The 17,521-nt window shown below is 46.4% G+C and overlaps 1 protein-coding gene across 5 annotated transcripts in view; it reads left to right on the top strand.

Moving 5' to 3' along the window:
• The window catches only part of NSUN4 (NOP2/Sun RNA methyltransferase 4), a 54,675-nt gene that overhangs the window by 18,716 nt on the left and 18,438 nt on the right, over positions 1-17,521 (top strand). For 2 of the 5 annotated variants that reach the window (XM_002715124.6, XM_051856522.3), the window contains 2 exons: positions 7,675-7,799; positions 8,700-9,308. In XM_002715124.6, coding sequence (XP_002715170.3) covers positions 7,675-7,799; positions 8,700-8,976 — 402 coding nt within the window. In that variant the 3' untranslated portion in view covers positions 8,977-9,308. Of the gene's footprint in view, positions 1-3,578; positions 3,729-7,674; positions 7,806-8,699; positions 9,309-17,521 lie in introns of those variants that run through there. The other 3 variants (XM_089300736.1, XM_089300735.1, XR_016211043.1) reach the window with 2 other exon arrangements.

The raw sequence follows: 17,521 nt of genomic DNA, 5'->3' as shown, positions 1-17,521 counted from the left end.
TGTTTTGGCACATCCATTGAACTAAATCCAGCCTTCCCATCCTGACCCCAGGCTCCAGACCCCGTGTTTGAGCATGTAGGCTGTTTCTAAACCTGGCCAGCTCTCCATGGGTGACTGAAGGAAGAATACCACCTGCAGTGTTTCAGTTCAACTTAGATGACCGGCTGCTGTGTTTGTTGGAGATGGTTGGCAGCAAAGTGTTTGAACCTAACTAAGTGGGGGAAAAGTTACTAGTTTTATTATTTCTCAAGTCACATGGTTTCTCAGAAATCCTCATGAATGGGTTGGGCACAGCAGCTTAAGTTGCTGCTTGGGATGCCTGCATCCCATATCAGTTTGAGCCCCCAGCTACCCTGCTTCCAATCTGATGTACTTGAGTTTCTGCCATCTACTTGGGAGACCCAAATGGAATTCTGGGCTCCTGGCTTCAGCCTGGCCCAGCCCAGCCCTGGCTGTTGAGTAATGAACCATTACATAGCAAATTAATCTCTCTGTCTCTCTGCCTTTCAAATAAAATGAAAACAAGTAAATAAAAATAAAAAAAGAGGCCAGCGCCGCGGCTCACTAGGCTAATCCTCCGCCTTGCGGCGCTGGCACACCGATTCTAGTCCCGGTCGGGGCCTGTCAAAAAAATAAAAAATAAATAAAAATAAAAATAAAAAAAGAAATCCTCATGAAAATAAAGTACAAAGAAACAATTTTATTTATTTCTGACTATTAATATAGCACATGGTACAAAATTTGGAAGGCACAAAAGCGTGTTCAGTGAAAAGTTAGTTTTCCTTTTGCTCCTGAACTCTCTCCTTATAGATAACCATTGCTTCTTTTTTTTTCTGTATTATTTGAAACATTATTTAAAAATATAGTGGTGTATGTATATACTTTTTTTTTGACAGGCAGAGTAGACAGTGAGAAAGAGAGACAGAGAGAAAGGTCTTCCTTTGCCGTTGGTTCACCCTCCAATGGCCGGCGCGGCCGGCGCGCTGTGGCCAGCGCACCGCACCTATCCAAAGGCAGAAGCCAGGTGCTTCTCCTGGTCTCCCATGGGGTGCAGGGCCCAAGCACTTGGGCCATCCTCCACTGTACTCCTAGGCCACAGCAGAGAGCTGGCCTGGAAGAGGGGCCACCGGGACAGAATCCGGCGCCCTGACCGGGACTAGAACCTGGTGTGCTGGCGCTGCAAGGCGGAGGATTAGCCTAGTGAGCCGCGGCGCCGGCGTATGTATATACTTTTTAAAAACATTTTTATTCATTTATTTGAGAGGCAGAGAGATAAAGAGACAGATGTAGTTCTTATGTACTAGTTCACTCCTCAAATGCCTGCAACAGACAAGACCAGGCTGAGGCCAAAGGTCTCCCTTGAGGGTGGCAGGAACCCAACCTGGGCCATCCCTACTGTCTCCTAGGGTCTGCAGTTAGCAGGAAAAGCTGGAGTCAGGAGCCAGTGCTGAGAATTAAACCTAGCTTCTCTGATATGGCAGAGGCAGTTATCTTAACTGCTAGGCTAAACATCTGCCCCCATATCTTTTTGTTGAAGATTTATTTATTTATTTGAAAGAGTTACACAGAGAAGAAGAGATAGAGAGAGAGGTCTTCCATCCACTGGTTCACTCCCCAGTTGGCCACAATGGCCAGAGCTGTGCTGATCCGAAGCCAGGAGCCAGGAACTTCTTCCAGGTCTCCCACATGGGTGCAGGGGCCCAAGGACTTGGGCCATCTTCTACTGCTTTCCCAGGCCATAGCAGAGAGCTGGATCGGAAGTGGAGCAGGCAGGACTCAAACTGGTGCCCATATGGGATGCCAGCACTGCAGGTGGCAGCTTTACCTGCTGTGCCACAATGCTGGCCCCAGGGTTATAGTATCTTGGATTGGCTTGGAAGACCTTCCTGCCTATGTAGTTAGGAATCCCGTTTATCTTTCTGGACTTGAAGGCGGCGGAAGAGAATGCAGAGAGCTCTGCTGTCAGCCTAACAGATTTCTTTATTCTGCCACTTACCAATCTTAGGCAAGCTGCTTAGTCTCTCAACATGTGAGCTAGGGTAATCCCACCATGTAGGATTACTGTGAGGATGAGGGAATATCCAGGGAAAGTACTTCGTACAGTGGAGATTTGGCTGTGGAGATTCGGCAGGTGGTAGCCACCGTCATTCAGCCTGTGCTTGCTCACTTCCATTGACAGAGACTTACTGAGGTTCTGTTGTTTAACACCTCTGTTGTTAAAAAGTTCCTCCTCTTATTGAGTTAAAATCTGTAGATTGCATGGCACGAGTGAGTATAGCGATTCTGTGGTCAGTCTGCTTGGACTGAAATCCATTACTTACCAGCCAGAGAAGTTTGCTGAGTTACTTAAAACTTTTCAGTTAAGCAGGGCTGGTGCTGTTGTGCAGTGGGTTAAAGCCCTGGCCTGCAGTGCCGGCATCCCCTGTGGTCACCGGTTCAAGTCCTGGCTGCTCTGCTTCTGATCCAGCTCCCTTCTAATGTGCCTGGGAATACATTAGAAGGTGGCCCAAGTCCTTGTCCCCTGCACCCAAATGGGAGGCCTGGCAGAAACTCCCAGCTCCTGGCTTCAGGTTGGCTCAGCTCCAGCTGTTACAGCACTTGAGGAATGAACCAGCAGATGGAAGATCTCTCACTCTCTCTCTGTCTCTACCTCTCTCTGTAACTGTCTCTCAAATAAATAAAATAAATCTTAAAAAAAAAAAAAAACTTTACAGTTAAGCTTCAGCATTATCTGTATAGTGAGTTCAATAGTAATGCCTATCCTATAGGTGAAGTTTAAATAAGAATGCATTTAAGAGCCGGCACCATGGCTCAATAGGCTAATCCTCCGCCTTGCGGCACCGGCACACCAGGTTCTAGTCCCGGTCAGGGTGCTGGATTCTGTCCCAGTTGCCCCTCTTCCAGGCCAGCTCTCTGCTGTGGCCCGGGAGTACAGTGGAGGATGGCCCAAGTGCTTGGGCCCTGCACCCCATGGGAGACCAGGAGAAGCACCTAGCTCCTGCCTTCAGATCAGTGCAGTGCGCTGGCTGCAGTGTGCCAGCCGCGCCGGCTGTTGGAGGGTGAACCAACTGCAAAGGAAGACCTTTCTCTCTGTCTCTCTCTCTCTCTCACTGTCCACTCTGCCTGTCAAAAAAAAAAAAAAAAAAAAAGTGCATTTAAGGGTGAGCTTTTAGGATAACAGTTAAGATGCTAGTTAAGATTCTTACATCCCATTTATCCCATTTTGGGATACTTGGATTGGATACTTAGCTTTGGCTCCTGACTCTTGAAATAGCAGTGATGTCTCAAGTAATTAGGTCCCTGCCACTCACAAAGAAGACTTAGATTGAGTTCCCAGCTCCTAGCTTTGGCCCCAAACATCATGGGACATTTGTGGAGTGAACCAATGTGTCGGAGCACTCCCTCTGTCCCTCTGTGTCTCAAAACATTTTTTGTATGTGTTTAGCATAGTGCTTGGAATAGAGCAAGCACCAAAATTACCAATAAGTCTTACCGTTTTTATTATTATTTCCATTTATTGACCCTATCATGCCTTTTAGAACAATATAGAATGAACTACCTCTCATTTCATTTGGCAGTGTTTCACACATTTCAAAACAACTTTGATGTCTTGAAAATGTTAATTTATTTGTTGAAGAAATCACATAAAAACGCCAATGTGTGATAGCCAAGTGTTAAGCACTTTCAGAACAAAGAAGAAAGCTACCTCAGGGCTCCAGATGCTCTTGGTAAGTCCTTCCCCCAGCTCTGTATGTCCATTAACTGGAGAAAGGACAAGACCCCAGAGCACACGTTCATAGCCAGCACTGCCCCCTGACACCTGTTTTCCTATTTTTCTCTTCTCTTCTCTGCTCTGCTCTGTTCTGCTCTGCTCTTCTTTTTTAGAGTTAAAGGTTTATTTCAAAGAATAAATATGTATTTGAACACATTTCTGTCTTTCCATGTAATAGAGGAAATCATATGTGTTCAAGACACATGCCCAAAGCTAAGATCGGGCTGGAGCACCATCCTGGCAGGGCTAGTTATTTATGGTTGATAACCATGAGTATTGAGCAGGGCCCTTGCCAGTGTAGAAATACGTGTGCTATATTTGATGTTGAATAGTTTGCCCTGCCTTTTCCTAAGTGTAGTGAAACAGTTTGTCTTTTCCTTTCTCCTGTGACTGGGATCAACATTTTTCAAAATTGACACTGTTGAAGCAGAATCAAAAATCTATTAGAACCAAGATATTCACATATGTTGCTGTGATTTATAGTCTCTTTGGAATCGCATAGCTCTGCTGTTCCATGTGCCAGGGCTTAGGAATCCAATAGTGCTAGGTAACTTTGCAACCATTTTCCAAAAATTCCAGCCATCTCCTGATGACACTGAGGAGTGGGGAAAGAATCAGTAGACATTTTCTCCTTTTTGGGTTGTGGAAACTCCCACAGCTTTCTCTTTTTATGTATTGCAGTTACACTTTTTTTTTTTTTTTTTTTTTTTTTTTTTTTTTTTTTTTTTTTTTTTTTTTTTAATTTTTGACAGGCAGAGTGGACAGTGAGAGAGAGAGACAGAGAGAGAAAGGTCTTCCTTTTGCCGTTGGTTCACCCTCCAATGGCCGCCGCTGCAGCCGGCGCACCGCGCTGATCCGATGGCAGGAGCCAGGATCCAGGTGCTTTTCCTGGTCTCCCATGGGGTGCAGGGCCCAAGCACCTGGGCCATCCTCCACTGCACTCCCTGGCCATAGCAGAGAGCTGGCCTGGAAGAGGGGCAACCGGGACAGAATCCGGCGCCCCGACCGGGACTAGAACCCGGTGTGCCGGCGCCGCAAGGTGGAGGATTAGCCTGCAGTTACACTTTTGCTTATCTCTTTATACTTAGCTTTGTTGAATCACTTCCTCTTAGATAATCTTTTGCATATTGCATAGACTTGGGTTTCTCTCTGAGCTTATTTATAAATTTTATTTCTTTAATTGCTGATTTAATTGATGCCACTGAAACACTGGGATTCAGCTCTGTTAAGGTGTTTTACTGTGTTTACTTATTGTGCTCCTTTTACTATGTGGTATCTGTTCTTGGCTCTTTGTTTTTCTTTTAATTTCTTTTGTTATTTAGGAAGGCTTTTTAAAGATTTATTTATTTATTTGAGACACATAGTTACAGAGAGGCAGAGAGAGAAAGAGAGAGAGAGAGAGAGGGAGAGAGAGAGAGGTCTTCCATCTACTGGTTCACTTCCCGAATGCCTATAACAGCTGAGGCTGGGCTAGGCTTCAGCCAGGAGCTAGGAACTCCATCTGGCTGTCCCACATGAGTGGCAGGAACCCAGGTACTTGGGCCGTCATCTACTGCCTCCTAGGCAGATTAGCAGGAAGCTGGATTTTGAAGCACAGAGTAGCTGAGACCAAGCAGTCACTGTGATAAGAGATGCAGGTGTCCCAGTGATGGCTTAACCTGCTGTGTCATAATGCCTACCCTGGATGTGCATTTTTTTTTTTTTTGAAAACTTATTTGAAATTCAGAGTTACACACAGAGAAGGAGAGACAGACAGAGAGAGAGAGAGAGAGAGAGGTCTGCTTTCCCAGACCATAGCAGAGAGCTGGATTGGAAGTGGAGCAGCCAGGACTTGGCACTGTAGGCGGCGGCTTTACCCATTGTGCCACAGTGCCGGCCCCTGGATGTACATTTTATCGCTAAGATGTTAGCTCCATACATCGGATATTGTAAACACGTATTTTTTTTTTTTTTTTCAAATGTTTCTAGTTGTTCTCAGTAGGAGGTTGGTCTGCAACAAGCTATTCTGCTTTTACCAGAAGTAAAAAGATAAGATTTTATTGTCAGCTTGTGACAACTGCCTAGTTCATTTATTTATTTGTTTAAGATTTATTTATTTATTTGAAAGGCAGAGTTACAGAGAGGCAGAGAGAGAGTACTTCCATCTGCTGGTTCACTCCTCAAATGGCTGCAACAGCTAGAGCTTGGCTGATCTGAAGGCAGGAGCCAGGAGCTTCTTCTGGGTCCCTCACACTGGTGCAGGGGCCCAAGCAGCTTTCCCAGGTCACAGCAGAGAACTGGATCAGGTCTTGAAATAGCACCCATATGGGATGCTGGCACTGCAGGCGGCAGCCTTACCTGCTATGCTACAGTGCTGACTCCTGCCTACTTCTTTTATTTTTTAATTTTTTAAAGGATTTATTTTATTTATTTGAAAGGCAGAGTTACAGAGAGAGAGGTAGAGACACATTTAGTTAATGTGTTTTTTTTTTTTTTTTCTCTTTTAAGGCCAGCCTCATCCTGGTTCTCCAGATATGACCTAACTCAGATACAAAGTGTTCATTAATTTTCTTACTCCATATGCACTATGTCAACTCATGTAGCCTAGGAATACATGAGAATATCAAACATCAGGTCATTATTAATTTACTTGGAGTTTATGCTTAACTAAAAAGTCACAGATCTTTTCCAAACATGATTTTTCTGTTTTGAAACATAAATATAGGACTGTTTTTAAAATTTTTTGTCTGTCTGTCTCTTAATACCCAGCATAGAGTAGACTGTTAGTAAGTGAATCAATGACTACATTTCTCACTTTAAAATATTCCCACATTGGATCTGACACTGTTTTAAGATTATTTTGAAGCTTGCTGATGTTATTCAGTATACCAGCTTCCTCTTGGCATTGTAACACCTGTGAATTGGATGCTTGCATTCAAACAGCTAGAGACAGAGCCCTGAAGCACTAAAGACTTCTTCTTAGGTTGATGCCAATTTTTTATTTTTTTATTTTTTTATTTTTTGACAGGCAGAGTGGACAGTGAGAGAGAGAGACAGAGAGAAAGGTCTTCCTTTGCCGTTGGTTCACCCTCCAATGGCCGCCGCGGCCGGCGCGCTGCGGCCGGCGCACCGCGCTGATCCGATGGCAGGAGCCAGGAGCCAGGTGCTTCTCCCATGGAGTGCAGGGCCCAAGCACCTGGGCCATCCTCCACTGCACTCCCTGGCCACAGCAGAGAGCTGGCCTGGAAGAGGGGCAACCGGGACAGAATCCGGCGCCCCGACCGGGACTAGAACCCGGTGTGCCGGCGCCGCTAGGCGGAGGATTAGCCTAGTGAGCCGCGGCGCCGGCAATGCCAATTTTTTAAAAAGATTTATTTGTTTTATTTAAAAGAGTTACAGAGAGAGAGAGAGAGAGAGAGAGAGAGAGAGATCTTCTATCTGCTGGTTCACTCTCTAAATGGCCACAATGGCCCAAACTGTACCAGACTGAAACCAGGAGCCAGGAGCTTCTTCCAGGTTTCCCACATGGGTGCAGAGACTCATGCACTTGGGCCATTTTCCACTGCTTTCCTTCCCCAGGCACGTTAGCAGGGAGCTGGATCAGAAGTAGAGCAGCCTGGACTCAAACTGGTGCCCATATGGGTTGCTGACGCTACAGGTGGCAGCTTAACCTGCTACAGTTATGGTTATTTATGTGTGGCTTTCGCTTTTTGGCCAACCATGAATATTCCTGAGTATTACCTTCCTCCTCATTATTTCCTAGGGGTCTGCCAGGATGAGAAGCTGTGTCAGGTGCCCTGCAGTGGAAGGATTGGCAGAGTAGTCCACCAAACCTTCCAGGCCAGAGGCCTCAAACAGCACTGCCCCGAGGAAGAGCAGTCTGTAAGGAGGTTTAATGCTTTACCCTTTGACATTCTGGGCAGGTGCTGGTAGATGTGCCCTGTACCACCGACCGCCACTCCCTTCATGAAGAGGAGAACAACATCTTTCAGCGGTCAAGGAAGAAGGAACGGCAGATGTTGCCCATGCTGCAGATGCAGCTTCTTGCGTGAGTGATAAATTTATAAAAACAGAACTTTGTGCTAGAGTGCTCTAGGAATCTGATCGCCTGGGAGACTAGGGGATTGGAAGCTCTTGTTAACACTGTCGCCTATAGAGGAGTCTTCTGGCTGGGGATCTGGAAGAGAGAGACATCGTGGGATGGTCCTTCTCTGGCACATAAGAATCTCATCTGGTAGGACAGACATACCAGGGTGGGCTGCACAGACCTGCCCCTCCTATTTCATCCTCATTACCAGTGAGCAGCAAGTATTTGAAAAACAGCTACTGAGGTCAAGGCATTAGGGCCGAGGTAAGGGCTCAGACTATAGCAAGCATCAGGATTTAGTCTGTAACTAAAGTCAGGGGTCAAGGGTGTTTTTTTTTGACAGGCAGAGTTAGACAGTGAGAGAGAGAGAGACAGAGAGAAAAGTCTTCCTTCCGTTGGTTCACCCTTCAAATGGCCACTACGGCCGGCGTGCTGCACCGATCTGAAGCCAGGAGCCAGGCACTTCCTCCTGGTCTCCCATGCGGGTGCAGGGGCCCAAGCACCTGGGTCATCCTCCACTGCCCTCCTGGGCCACAGCAGAGAGCTGGACTGAAGAGGAGCAACTGGGACTAGAACCTGGGGTGCTGGCACCGCAGGCAGAGGATTAGCCTAGTGAGCCACAGCGCCAGCCAAAGGATCGTTTTAAGAAGGCTTCTGGAGGAGAGCCCAAGGAGTAAGTTTGGATTGGTCTCTGCCTTAAGAATACTTTCCAGGCAGTATCATAGTGGGAGGGACTTCAAGGCAGTCTATCCCAGTTCCTCATCTCATAGTAGACTCTGTCTATCAGTGTTTTCAACTTACGTTTCTCATCCACTGTGGGGAAGTTCACCAGTCATTGGTTTTCTCCCTTTTTGTTTTCAGGGCTGGACTCCTTGCCACTAAACCAGGAGGCCATGTGGTCTATTCCACCTGCTCACTCTCACACTTACAGAATGAGTATGTGGTGCAAGGGACCATGGAGCTCCTGGCCAATCAATACAGCATCGAGGTTCAGGTGGAAGACCTGACCCACTTCCGAAAGCGCTTCATGGACACTTTCTGTTTCTTCCCATCCTGCCGGGTTGGGGAGCTTGTAATACCAAACCTTATGGCCAATTTTGGGCCTATGTACTTCTGCAAAATGCGTAGACTGACATAGCGTCATCCTGTACCTGAAATAGACAGAGTGTACCCTGCTGGAGGCATTGGAAGCCAGGAGCAGTGGCAGAGCTGCACTCGTGTCTCGATCCTATTTGAGTCTTTCGGCAGATAGTGTTCAGTAGTAGGAAGTAGGAGTTTTTCTGTGCTGCTGTCCAATTGTGGAGCACCAGCAGGTTTCCAACTTACTTATTAACTCCCATCTCCAGACCTGTGCTAAAAGTTCCTGCCCTTTGAGGGGCCTAGAATGAGGAGCCAGTGAGCAAGCCCATACTTTAAGCTGTAAACTTGGGAAGAAGCATTAAGTCAATAAAATTGTTGAAGTTCTACAGAGCTGGGGCTGCAGTGGGGCTTCATGTCAGTCTAAGTACCATTTGTTCATTCCAGGCTTCAGCCCAGGGCCTCAGCCGGGGTGCAGGCCTCGGATTACAGGCCCCTGTCACACTTGAACTGGAGTTCTGCCAAATCAGTCCTGAGCAGTCAACAGGCCGAAACCTACCCAGTTTCTCCCTGTGACCCGTGGTCTAATTTAAGGAACAAGCAACAAACAGTGTTAAGCCGGTGCATCATAATCTGCCTCCTTACCCATGTGAGAAAACTTTCCTGAGCTGGAAAATTCTGGCCACTCCTCCTGCTGTCAACAGCAGTGCCACCTAAATGTGGCTAGGAGGCTTGCTTTTGCCACAGGCATGTCATACATGTCATGTGTTTTCCTTTGTTCATTCATCTAGCAATTGTTTGGCAAGCTCCTGTAGGACAGGTGGTTGGGGAGGTAGTAGAGATGAAGTGGTTGGGATCGTGGGAGATAATCAGACTCCCTCATTTTTCAGAATGGGACTCTCATCTGCTTCCTGAGAGAAGTTTTCACTTCTTTTAAAGATTTATTTATTGAAATATTTACCGAAATTTATATTTGAAAGGCAGAGTTTCAGAGAGGGAGAGACACTGAGACAGGGCTTCTGTCCACTGGTTCATTCCCCAAATGACCACAACAGCCGGACTGGGCCAGGCTGAAGTCAGGAACCAGGTGCTTCATCTGGTCTTCCATGTAGGCAGCAGTCTGGTTTTTTTTTTAATAAAAGATTTATTTATTTAGTAGAAACTCAGAGTTATATACAGAGAGGGAGAGACAGAGAGCAATCTTCACTTCGCTGGTTCACTTCTCCAGTGGCTACAACAGCTGAACTGAGACTGGTCGAAGCCAGGAATCAGGAACTTCATCGGAGCCTCTCCATGGATGGCAGGGGACCAAGCACTTGGACCATCTTCTGCTGCTTTTCCAGGCCATTTGCAGGGAGCTGGATCAGAAGCCCAGAGCAGCCAGGACTTGAACCAGTGCCCATATGGCATGCCAGTGTCACAGACAGTAGCCCTACCTGCTGCACCACAATGTCAGCCCCAAGTCTGCGATTTTTATTCTTATTTCTAGTCTGCAGCCGAGCTCTGGTGCCTGTCCTTGGCCCCTCCTCTAAGAGCTGTGCCCCACAGAGTATGCATGTGGGGCAATATTATATCACTTCATAACTGCATGTTGTCTGTGTTGTTTTTGTACCACTAGCCAAAAGAAATTAACCTTTAGTGGCAGGGATATTAAAAATTGCTTATGGTCACCTACAGATATTTTTTTGTTAAAATTTTTTTTTCTGAAAAACTGAAGAAAAGGTGCGTAACTTTAGAATACATGGGACCTTGTTTCTTGTCTCTTCCCACTTCTGTTAACCCTCTTTTTGCTCTTGTTCTTTATGCCTTTCCTGCTAATCAGTTGAGAAGGACTTTTAACATAGGTTAAGCTTTTTCCTTTCTTGGGATTTACATTGTAACTGAGGGCCCTAGAAAACCTTTTAGACTCAAAGTGAAGTGAAGATAGGGAGGTGGCGCTCCAGGGAGCTCCGCAGATGCTCTGAGTAGGACCCCAACCAGCCTCCATGCCTGACCTGTGGTCCCTGCCAGCTGTTCACTCTGTGCTTATATTTGCTGAGGCTGAGGGGATTAATTGAGTGATAAAGCAATGATATATCAAGAGGAGAGGCTGTCTTGCCCCTGGGTCACAGTAGAACTGGGGACAGACAGACTCAGGTAAGCTAAGCAGAGAACTATTTATTTATTTATTTGAAGGAGTTACAGAGAGAGAAAGAACTTCCATTTGCTGGTTCATTCTCAATGGCTACAACAGCCTGGGCTGGGCTGGAGCCAGGAGCTTCAAACAGGTCTTACATGTGGGTGCAGGGACCCAAATACTGGGCCATCTTCTACTGCTTTCCCAGGTGCATTAGTGGGGAGCTGGATCAGAATTGGAGCAGCCAGGACTTGAACCATATGGGATGCTTGCATCATGGGCAGCAGTTTAGCTTGCTATGCCACAATACTGTCCCCAAAACTACTTTTAAAAACAGTTTCTTTCCTATTGAACATTTACCTGCCCTACAACTCAGTTATTTCAATACTAGGGATAAATCCTAGATTTATGTATATGTATATGTATATGTATATGTATATGTATATGTATATGTCAGGAAACATGCAAGAATGTTCATAGCAGCCCTGTCTACACAAGCAAAAGCCTGGGAACAACCCAAATGCCCCTGAGCAAGAGGATGGACAAATATATTAGAATAGTCACCCAGTGGAATATTATGCAATTATCAGAAACAAATGAGGTATTATGATACATCATAAGGATGAATCTTAGCAACAAAATATGAAACTTTTATTATTTATTTATTTGAAAAGCAGAGTTACAGAGAGGCAGTGGCAGAGAGAGAGGGCTTCCATCTGCTGGTTCATTCCCCAGATGGTCACAATGTCCAGAGCTGTGCTGATCTGAAATCAGAAGCCAGGAGTTTCTTCTGGGTCTCCCATACAGGTGCAAGAGCCAGGCACTTGGGCCATCTTGCGCTGCTTTCCCAGGCCATAGCAGAGAGCTGGATCAGAAGTGGAGTGGCTGGGACTTGAACCAGTGCTCATATGTGATACCAGCACTGCAGGCAGCAGCTTTACCTGCTGTGCCACAGTGCTGACCCCTATGAAACATTTAATTCCAAAAGAATAAATGTAGCATAGCATCCCTTTTGAAAGAAACTATTTTTTATTATTGTTCAAATACAATATACATCCATTTTAAATGTGCTGTTTAATAAGTTATATTCATTGTATATAATAATATGGCCACCATCACCATCAAGATATAGAAAATTTTTTAAGATTTGTTTATTTATTTGAAAGGTAGAGCCATACAGAGAGAGAGAGAGAGATCTTCCATCCACTGGTTCACTCTCCAAATGGCCACAACAGCTTAGATTGGGTCAGGCCAAAGCCAGGAGCCTGGAACTCTATTTGGGTCTCCCATGTGGGTGACAAGGGCCCAAGCACTCAGCCACTACGGTGCAGGTAGTTGCTTAACCTGTTGTGCCACAGTGCTTCCCCCAGAAAATAATTCTGTCTGCGGAAACATTTTCTTGAGCTCTTTTGCACTCAGTGCCTTTCAGGTAATCACTAAACTGATTTATAGTTGGATTGCAAAAACTGTCTCTGAGGACACCCAGATGTTTGGTTTTTCATGCTTGCCCAGCATAATGGCAATGGGATTTATACTGCGCTGTTTGAACTCTGAAGCTTCCCTGGTGACCCCCAGGATGGATTTCTTTTTTTTTTTTTAAGATTTAATTTATTTATTTGAGAGGTAGTTACAGACAGAGAAAAAGAGAAAGGTCTTCCATCCATTGGTTCATTCCACAAATGGCTGCAATGGCCAGGGCTAAGCTGAACAGGAACCAGGAGCTTCTTCTGGGTCTCCCACGAGGGTACAGGGACCCAAGCACTTAGGCCATCTTCCACTGCTTTCCCAGGCCACAAGGCAGAGAGCTGGATTGGAAGAGGAACAGCTGGGACACAAACCAGCGCCTATGTGGGATGCTGGCACTGTAGGCGGAGGCTTAGCCTACTATGCCATAGCACTAGCCCCAGAATTTGGAACTGGGGGGCCTGTGTTAAGCAGCAGTTAAGCCATCACCTATGATGCTGGCATCCCATATGAGCACCTGGACTATCTTTCTCTGTCCATTTCAAATAAATAGACCTTAAAAAAAACTGTAACTGATCTAACCAGTTAAAAAAGCCAGCTTGATTATGTGGCTAGGTAGCATAAAATCTCTGCTGGGATTTCTGATTTGAGCTTTCCCAAAGCCGGGATCTCTCGCAAAGATCCATAGTGTTTTATTTTTATTTTATTCCTTTTTAAAGATTTATTTATTTTAAAGGCAGAGTTTTAGAGAGAAGGAGAGCTTCTATCTGCTACTTTAACTCCCCAAATGGCCCCAAGAGCTGGTGCTGAGCCAGGCTGAAGCCAGGAGCCTGGAACTGCATGAAGGTCTCCCACATGGGTGGCAGGGGCCCAAGCCCTTGGTCCCTCTTTTCAGCTGCTTTCTCAGGCACATTAGCAGGGAGCTGGATCAGAAGTGAAGCAGCCGGGACTCAAACTGGCACTCAAATGGGATGCCAGCATTGCAGGCGGTTGGTCAACCTGCTGTGTCACAGCGCCAGCCCCAAGATCATAGTGATTCAATTCACTGCATGGGCACTGATTTGAATCACAGTGTGGTCCATGAGTGAGTAGGAATTTGGGTAGCTTGTACATAGGATGTCTAAGATTTCTGGTGCTTTTTCTTGCTGCTCCGTGTCCTTCATCCTTAAAAATATTAGATGATTATATCTTGTGGAGTCTGGTGAATCTTCAAATGTCTGACCTTGAGAAATTCCTGTACCTATAACTGGAATGGTACATGGTCTTTTATGTATGACTTCTTTCATTTAGCATAATGTTTTTGTGGTTCATTTTTTTGTATTAATATTTTATTCTTTTTAAAAATAATTTATTTTCATTTTGTTGGAAAGGCAGAGGGAGGGGCTGGCATTATGGCACAGCAGGTTGAGCTGCCTGTGCTGCTGGCATCACATATTAGTATTAGTTTGAGTCCCGGCTGTTTGACTTCTGATCATGCTCCCTGCCAGTGTGCCTGGGAAAGCAGCAGAAGATGGCCCAAGTGCTTGGGCCCCTGCACCCATGTGAGAGACCTGGATGGCCATTTGGGGAGTGATCTGTCTCTCTTCTTCCTCTCCCTCTCTCCCTGTCTCTCTCCCTATCCATCTCTCCCCCTTCCCATGTAACTCTTCCTTTCAAATAAGTATTAAAGTAAAAAAGAAAGGCAGAAAGAAAAGAGAGAGGCAGAAAGAGTCAAAGATAGAGATCTTCATCCACTGGTTTGCTCTTCAAATGCACACAACAGCCAGGACTGGGCCAGACCAAAGCTGGGAGCCTGGAACTTGAACCGGTGCCCATATGGGATGCCGGCACAGCAGACGGCGGCTTTACCTGCTACAGCACGGGCACCTGCCCCATGAGTTTCTCTTTCTTTGTGACTTACACACTCAACCCAAGCAGGGGATCAGGTGTTGGGACAGCCATGAGGCCATGGTAGAATAGCTTGGATCTATGGTTTTCACCTTTTTGGGGTCACAAATCTATTGTTAAAAAGCTTTGGCCCTTCTTAGAAACGAAGGTCACCATGGCATTTTAGACATAATTTCAGGGCTTTGGGTACTTCCTAAATTCCCAGGTTAAAAACCTTTGGGTTAGAAGGTCTCAGGATTTGAAAGCCTGTGGTGGAAGATAAGGCGGATGAGCAGAGTTCTAGTGGCCATCTCAGATCACCACCCTGCATTCCTCATTTCCAAACACAGCGCCAGCATTTACACTGCTGCCCAGGCCAGAAACTGCAGTTACCCTTGAGACTCAACTGATAATAGCAGTGACAGTAAACATTACTGTGTATTAGACACTCACCTGAGCCAGGCCCTTGCTAACAAAGTCCTGTTTTACAAACATCCTTGTTTCTTTCTTTCTTTTTTTTTTTTTTTTTTTTTGACAGGCAGAGTGGACAGTGAGAGAGAGACAGAGAGAAAGGTCTTCCTTTGCCGTTGGTTCACCCTCCAATGGCCGCCGCGGCTGGCGCGCTGCGGCCGGCGCACCACGCCAATCCGATGGCAGGAGCCAGGAGCCAGGTGCTTTTCCTGGCCTCCCATGGGGTGCAGGGCCCAAGCACTTGGGCCATCCTCCACTGCACTCCCTGGCCACAGCAGAGGGCTGGCCTGGAAGAGGGGCAACCGGGACAGAATCCGGCACCCCGACCGGGACTAGAACCCGGTGTGCCGGCGCCGCAAGGCGGAGAATTAGCCTAGTGAGCCGTGGCGCCGGCCCATCCTTGTTTCTTATGCACACTAAATTCCTGAGAGATGTACTCTTTTGAGTTCTGTTTTATAGATGGGCTTAGACCACATGACTAACCCTTTCTTTGCTTTGCTTTGTTTTTCCCTCCCTCCCTTCTTCCCTCTCTCCCTCCCTCCCCCTTTCCCCCCCTTCCTTCTTCCCTCCCTTCCTTCCTTTATTCCTTCCTATGGCAGAGTTACAGAGAGGCAGAGGCAGACAAAGGTCTTCCATCTGCTGGTTCATTCCCCAAATGGCTGCAATGGCCAGAGCTGGGCCAATCTGAACCCAGGAGTCTGGAGCTTTTTCCAGGTCTCCCACACAGGTGCAGGGGCCCAAGCACTTGGGCCATCTTTTGCTGCTTTCCCAGGCACATTAGCAGAGAGCTGGATCAGAAGTGGAGCAGCTGGGACTTAAACTGGTGCTCATATGGGATGCTGGCACTGCAAGCATTGGCTTTACCTGCTAACCGACAGAGCTGGCCCCACAGGTATGTAACTTTCAGTCTTAGTTAAGATGCTGCTTGGGACACCCACATCTCTTAGTGGTGTGCCTGGATTTGAGTGCTGGCTCCACTCCCTGTTCCAGCTGCCTGGTAGTGGCCACCCTGGGAAGCAGCAGGTGATGTCTTAAGTAGTTGGGTCCATGCCACTCATGTAGGAGACCTGGATTGAGTCCATGACTCTTCCTGGCTTTGGCCTGGCTCAGCCCTTTCTGTTGCAGACATTTGAAGAGTGAACCAATGAATGGGAGATATTCTCTCTCTCTCTCTGCCTTTCTAATAAGATAAACATATATACAATCTGAAATTTCTTTCTTGAAATAGCCTTGTCTCTTGCTTTCCTTCCTGCCTTAGGTCAAGCCTTACCATTTCTCACTAAAAAATGGCATAGCCTCAAAACATTTCTGTGAGAGTAGCCAGTGCTAAATCCTTCCATTCCTCCCCATCCTCCCATGCCACCCCTTCTGTTGTGTGGTTGCTGATCAGTGATTCCTTTCACACAGCCCCAGTACAATATGACTTTGCTGCCTCCCTCATCAAGAGCTGGAACCGATTACTCCATCTCTTGAATCTGGACATCCTCATGTTTTGCCTTGACCAGTAAAATCTGATGGAAGGGTTTCTAGGCAACTTCTGAGCCTAGGCCTGGAAAGGGCTCGCAGCTGCCTCACTCATCTGGTAACTCTGCTGTCTGAAGAAGTCCTGGCTGGCCTGCTGCTGACAGTGATGGAAGCTGCCTTAGGCCTTCTGGCCTGAGTTACGTAGGAGACCCAAACAGCATAAGTGGCCCCACTCAAGACTGGCCCAAACTGCTGAGCCCCAGAATCTTGAGCAAATAGAATGGTGGTGGTTTTAAGTTTTGGGGTTGGTTAGGTAAGTTTAAATAAATGTTTAACATTTATTAGTTAATAAGTAAGAAATAATAGTAAATAAGAACAAATGTTCAATATATATTTTTGGTGTTTTTGTGATTTACTTATTTATTTGAAAGGTATAGTTACAGAGAGAGGCGGGGTGCGAAGGAGAGGTCTTCCATTCGCTGGATCAGAAGTGGAGCTGCTGGGACTCAAACCAGCACCTATAAGGGATGCCAGTGCTGCAGGCCAGGGCTTTAACCTGCTGCGCCATAGTGCTGGCCCCACAATATATGTTAAGTAATAAATTAATAACAAGTAATGTTCAACATAGGTCAGTTAATAAATAACTGATGCACGTTAAAAGCCTGAGTCTTGATATTTCACTCACCTGCTTAGAATCCTTTGTTCTCTGCTGCAGAGTCAAGTCCAGAGTTCACCCTGGCTTCTGGTTGTTGATTTTTTTCCCTAAGATTTATTTATAAAGATATTTATTTGAAAGGCACGATGACAGAGACAGAGGTCTTCCATCTGCTGGTTCACTCCCTAAATGGCCACTACAGTGAGGGCTGGGCCAGGCTGGTCACCCATGTTGGTGTCAGGCGTGCAAACACTTGGGCCATCATCCTCTGCTGCCTACCCAGATGCATTGGCACGAAGCTGGATCTGAAGCAGAGTGGTTGGGACTCAAATCAGCACCCCAGTGTAGAATGCCAGCCTCACTGCTTGCTGATTCTGTTCGTCTCTGTCATCTACTGTTGTCTTTCCTCACAAACTGTGCGTCCTAAGCATAGCCTGGCTCCCAGACCTCTGTGTAGTGACTGAATGCCCTTTTTCCTCTGCTCTTCTTGGGAGGCCAAATTTCTACCCCTGCAGGGAAGCTTTCCCTAAACCCTTTAATAAAGCAGACTGTTCCAGCTTCTGTGCCTCT

The sequence above is a fragment of the Oryctolagus cuniculus genome, chromosome 7 (genome assembly GCF_051225735.1).
Source record: "Oryctolagus cuniculus isolate XC-2025 breed Fujian yellow rabbit chromosome 7, ASM5122573v1, whole genome shotgun sequence".
Lineage (NCBI taxonomy): Eukaryota > Metazoa > Chordata > Mammalia > Lagomorpha > Leporidae > Oryctolagus > Oryctolagus cuniculus.
Note: the sequence above shows the minus strand (reverse complement) of the source record. Positions and strands in the feature narration are given on the sequence as shown.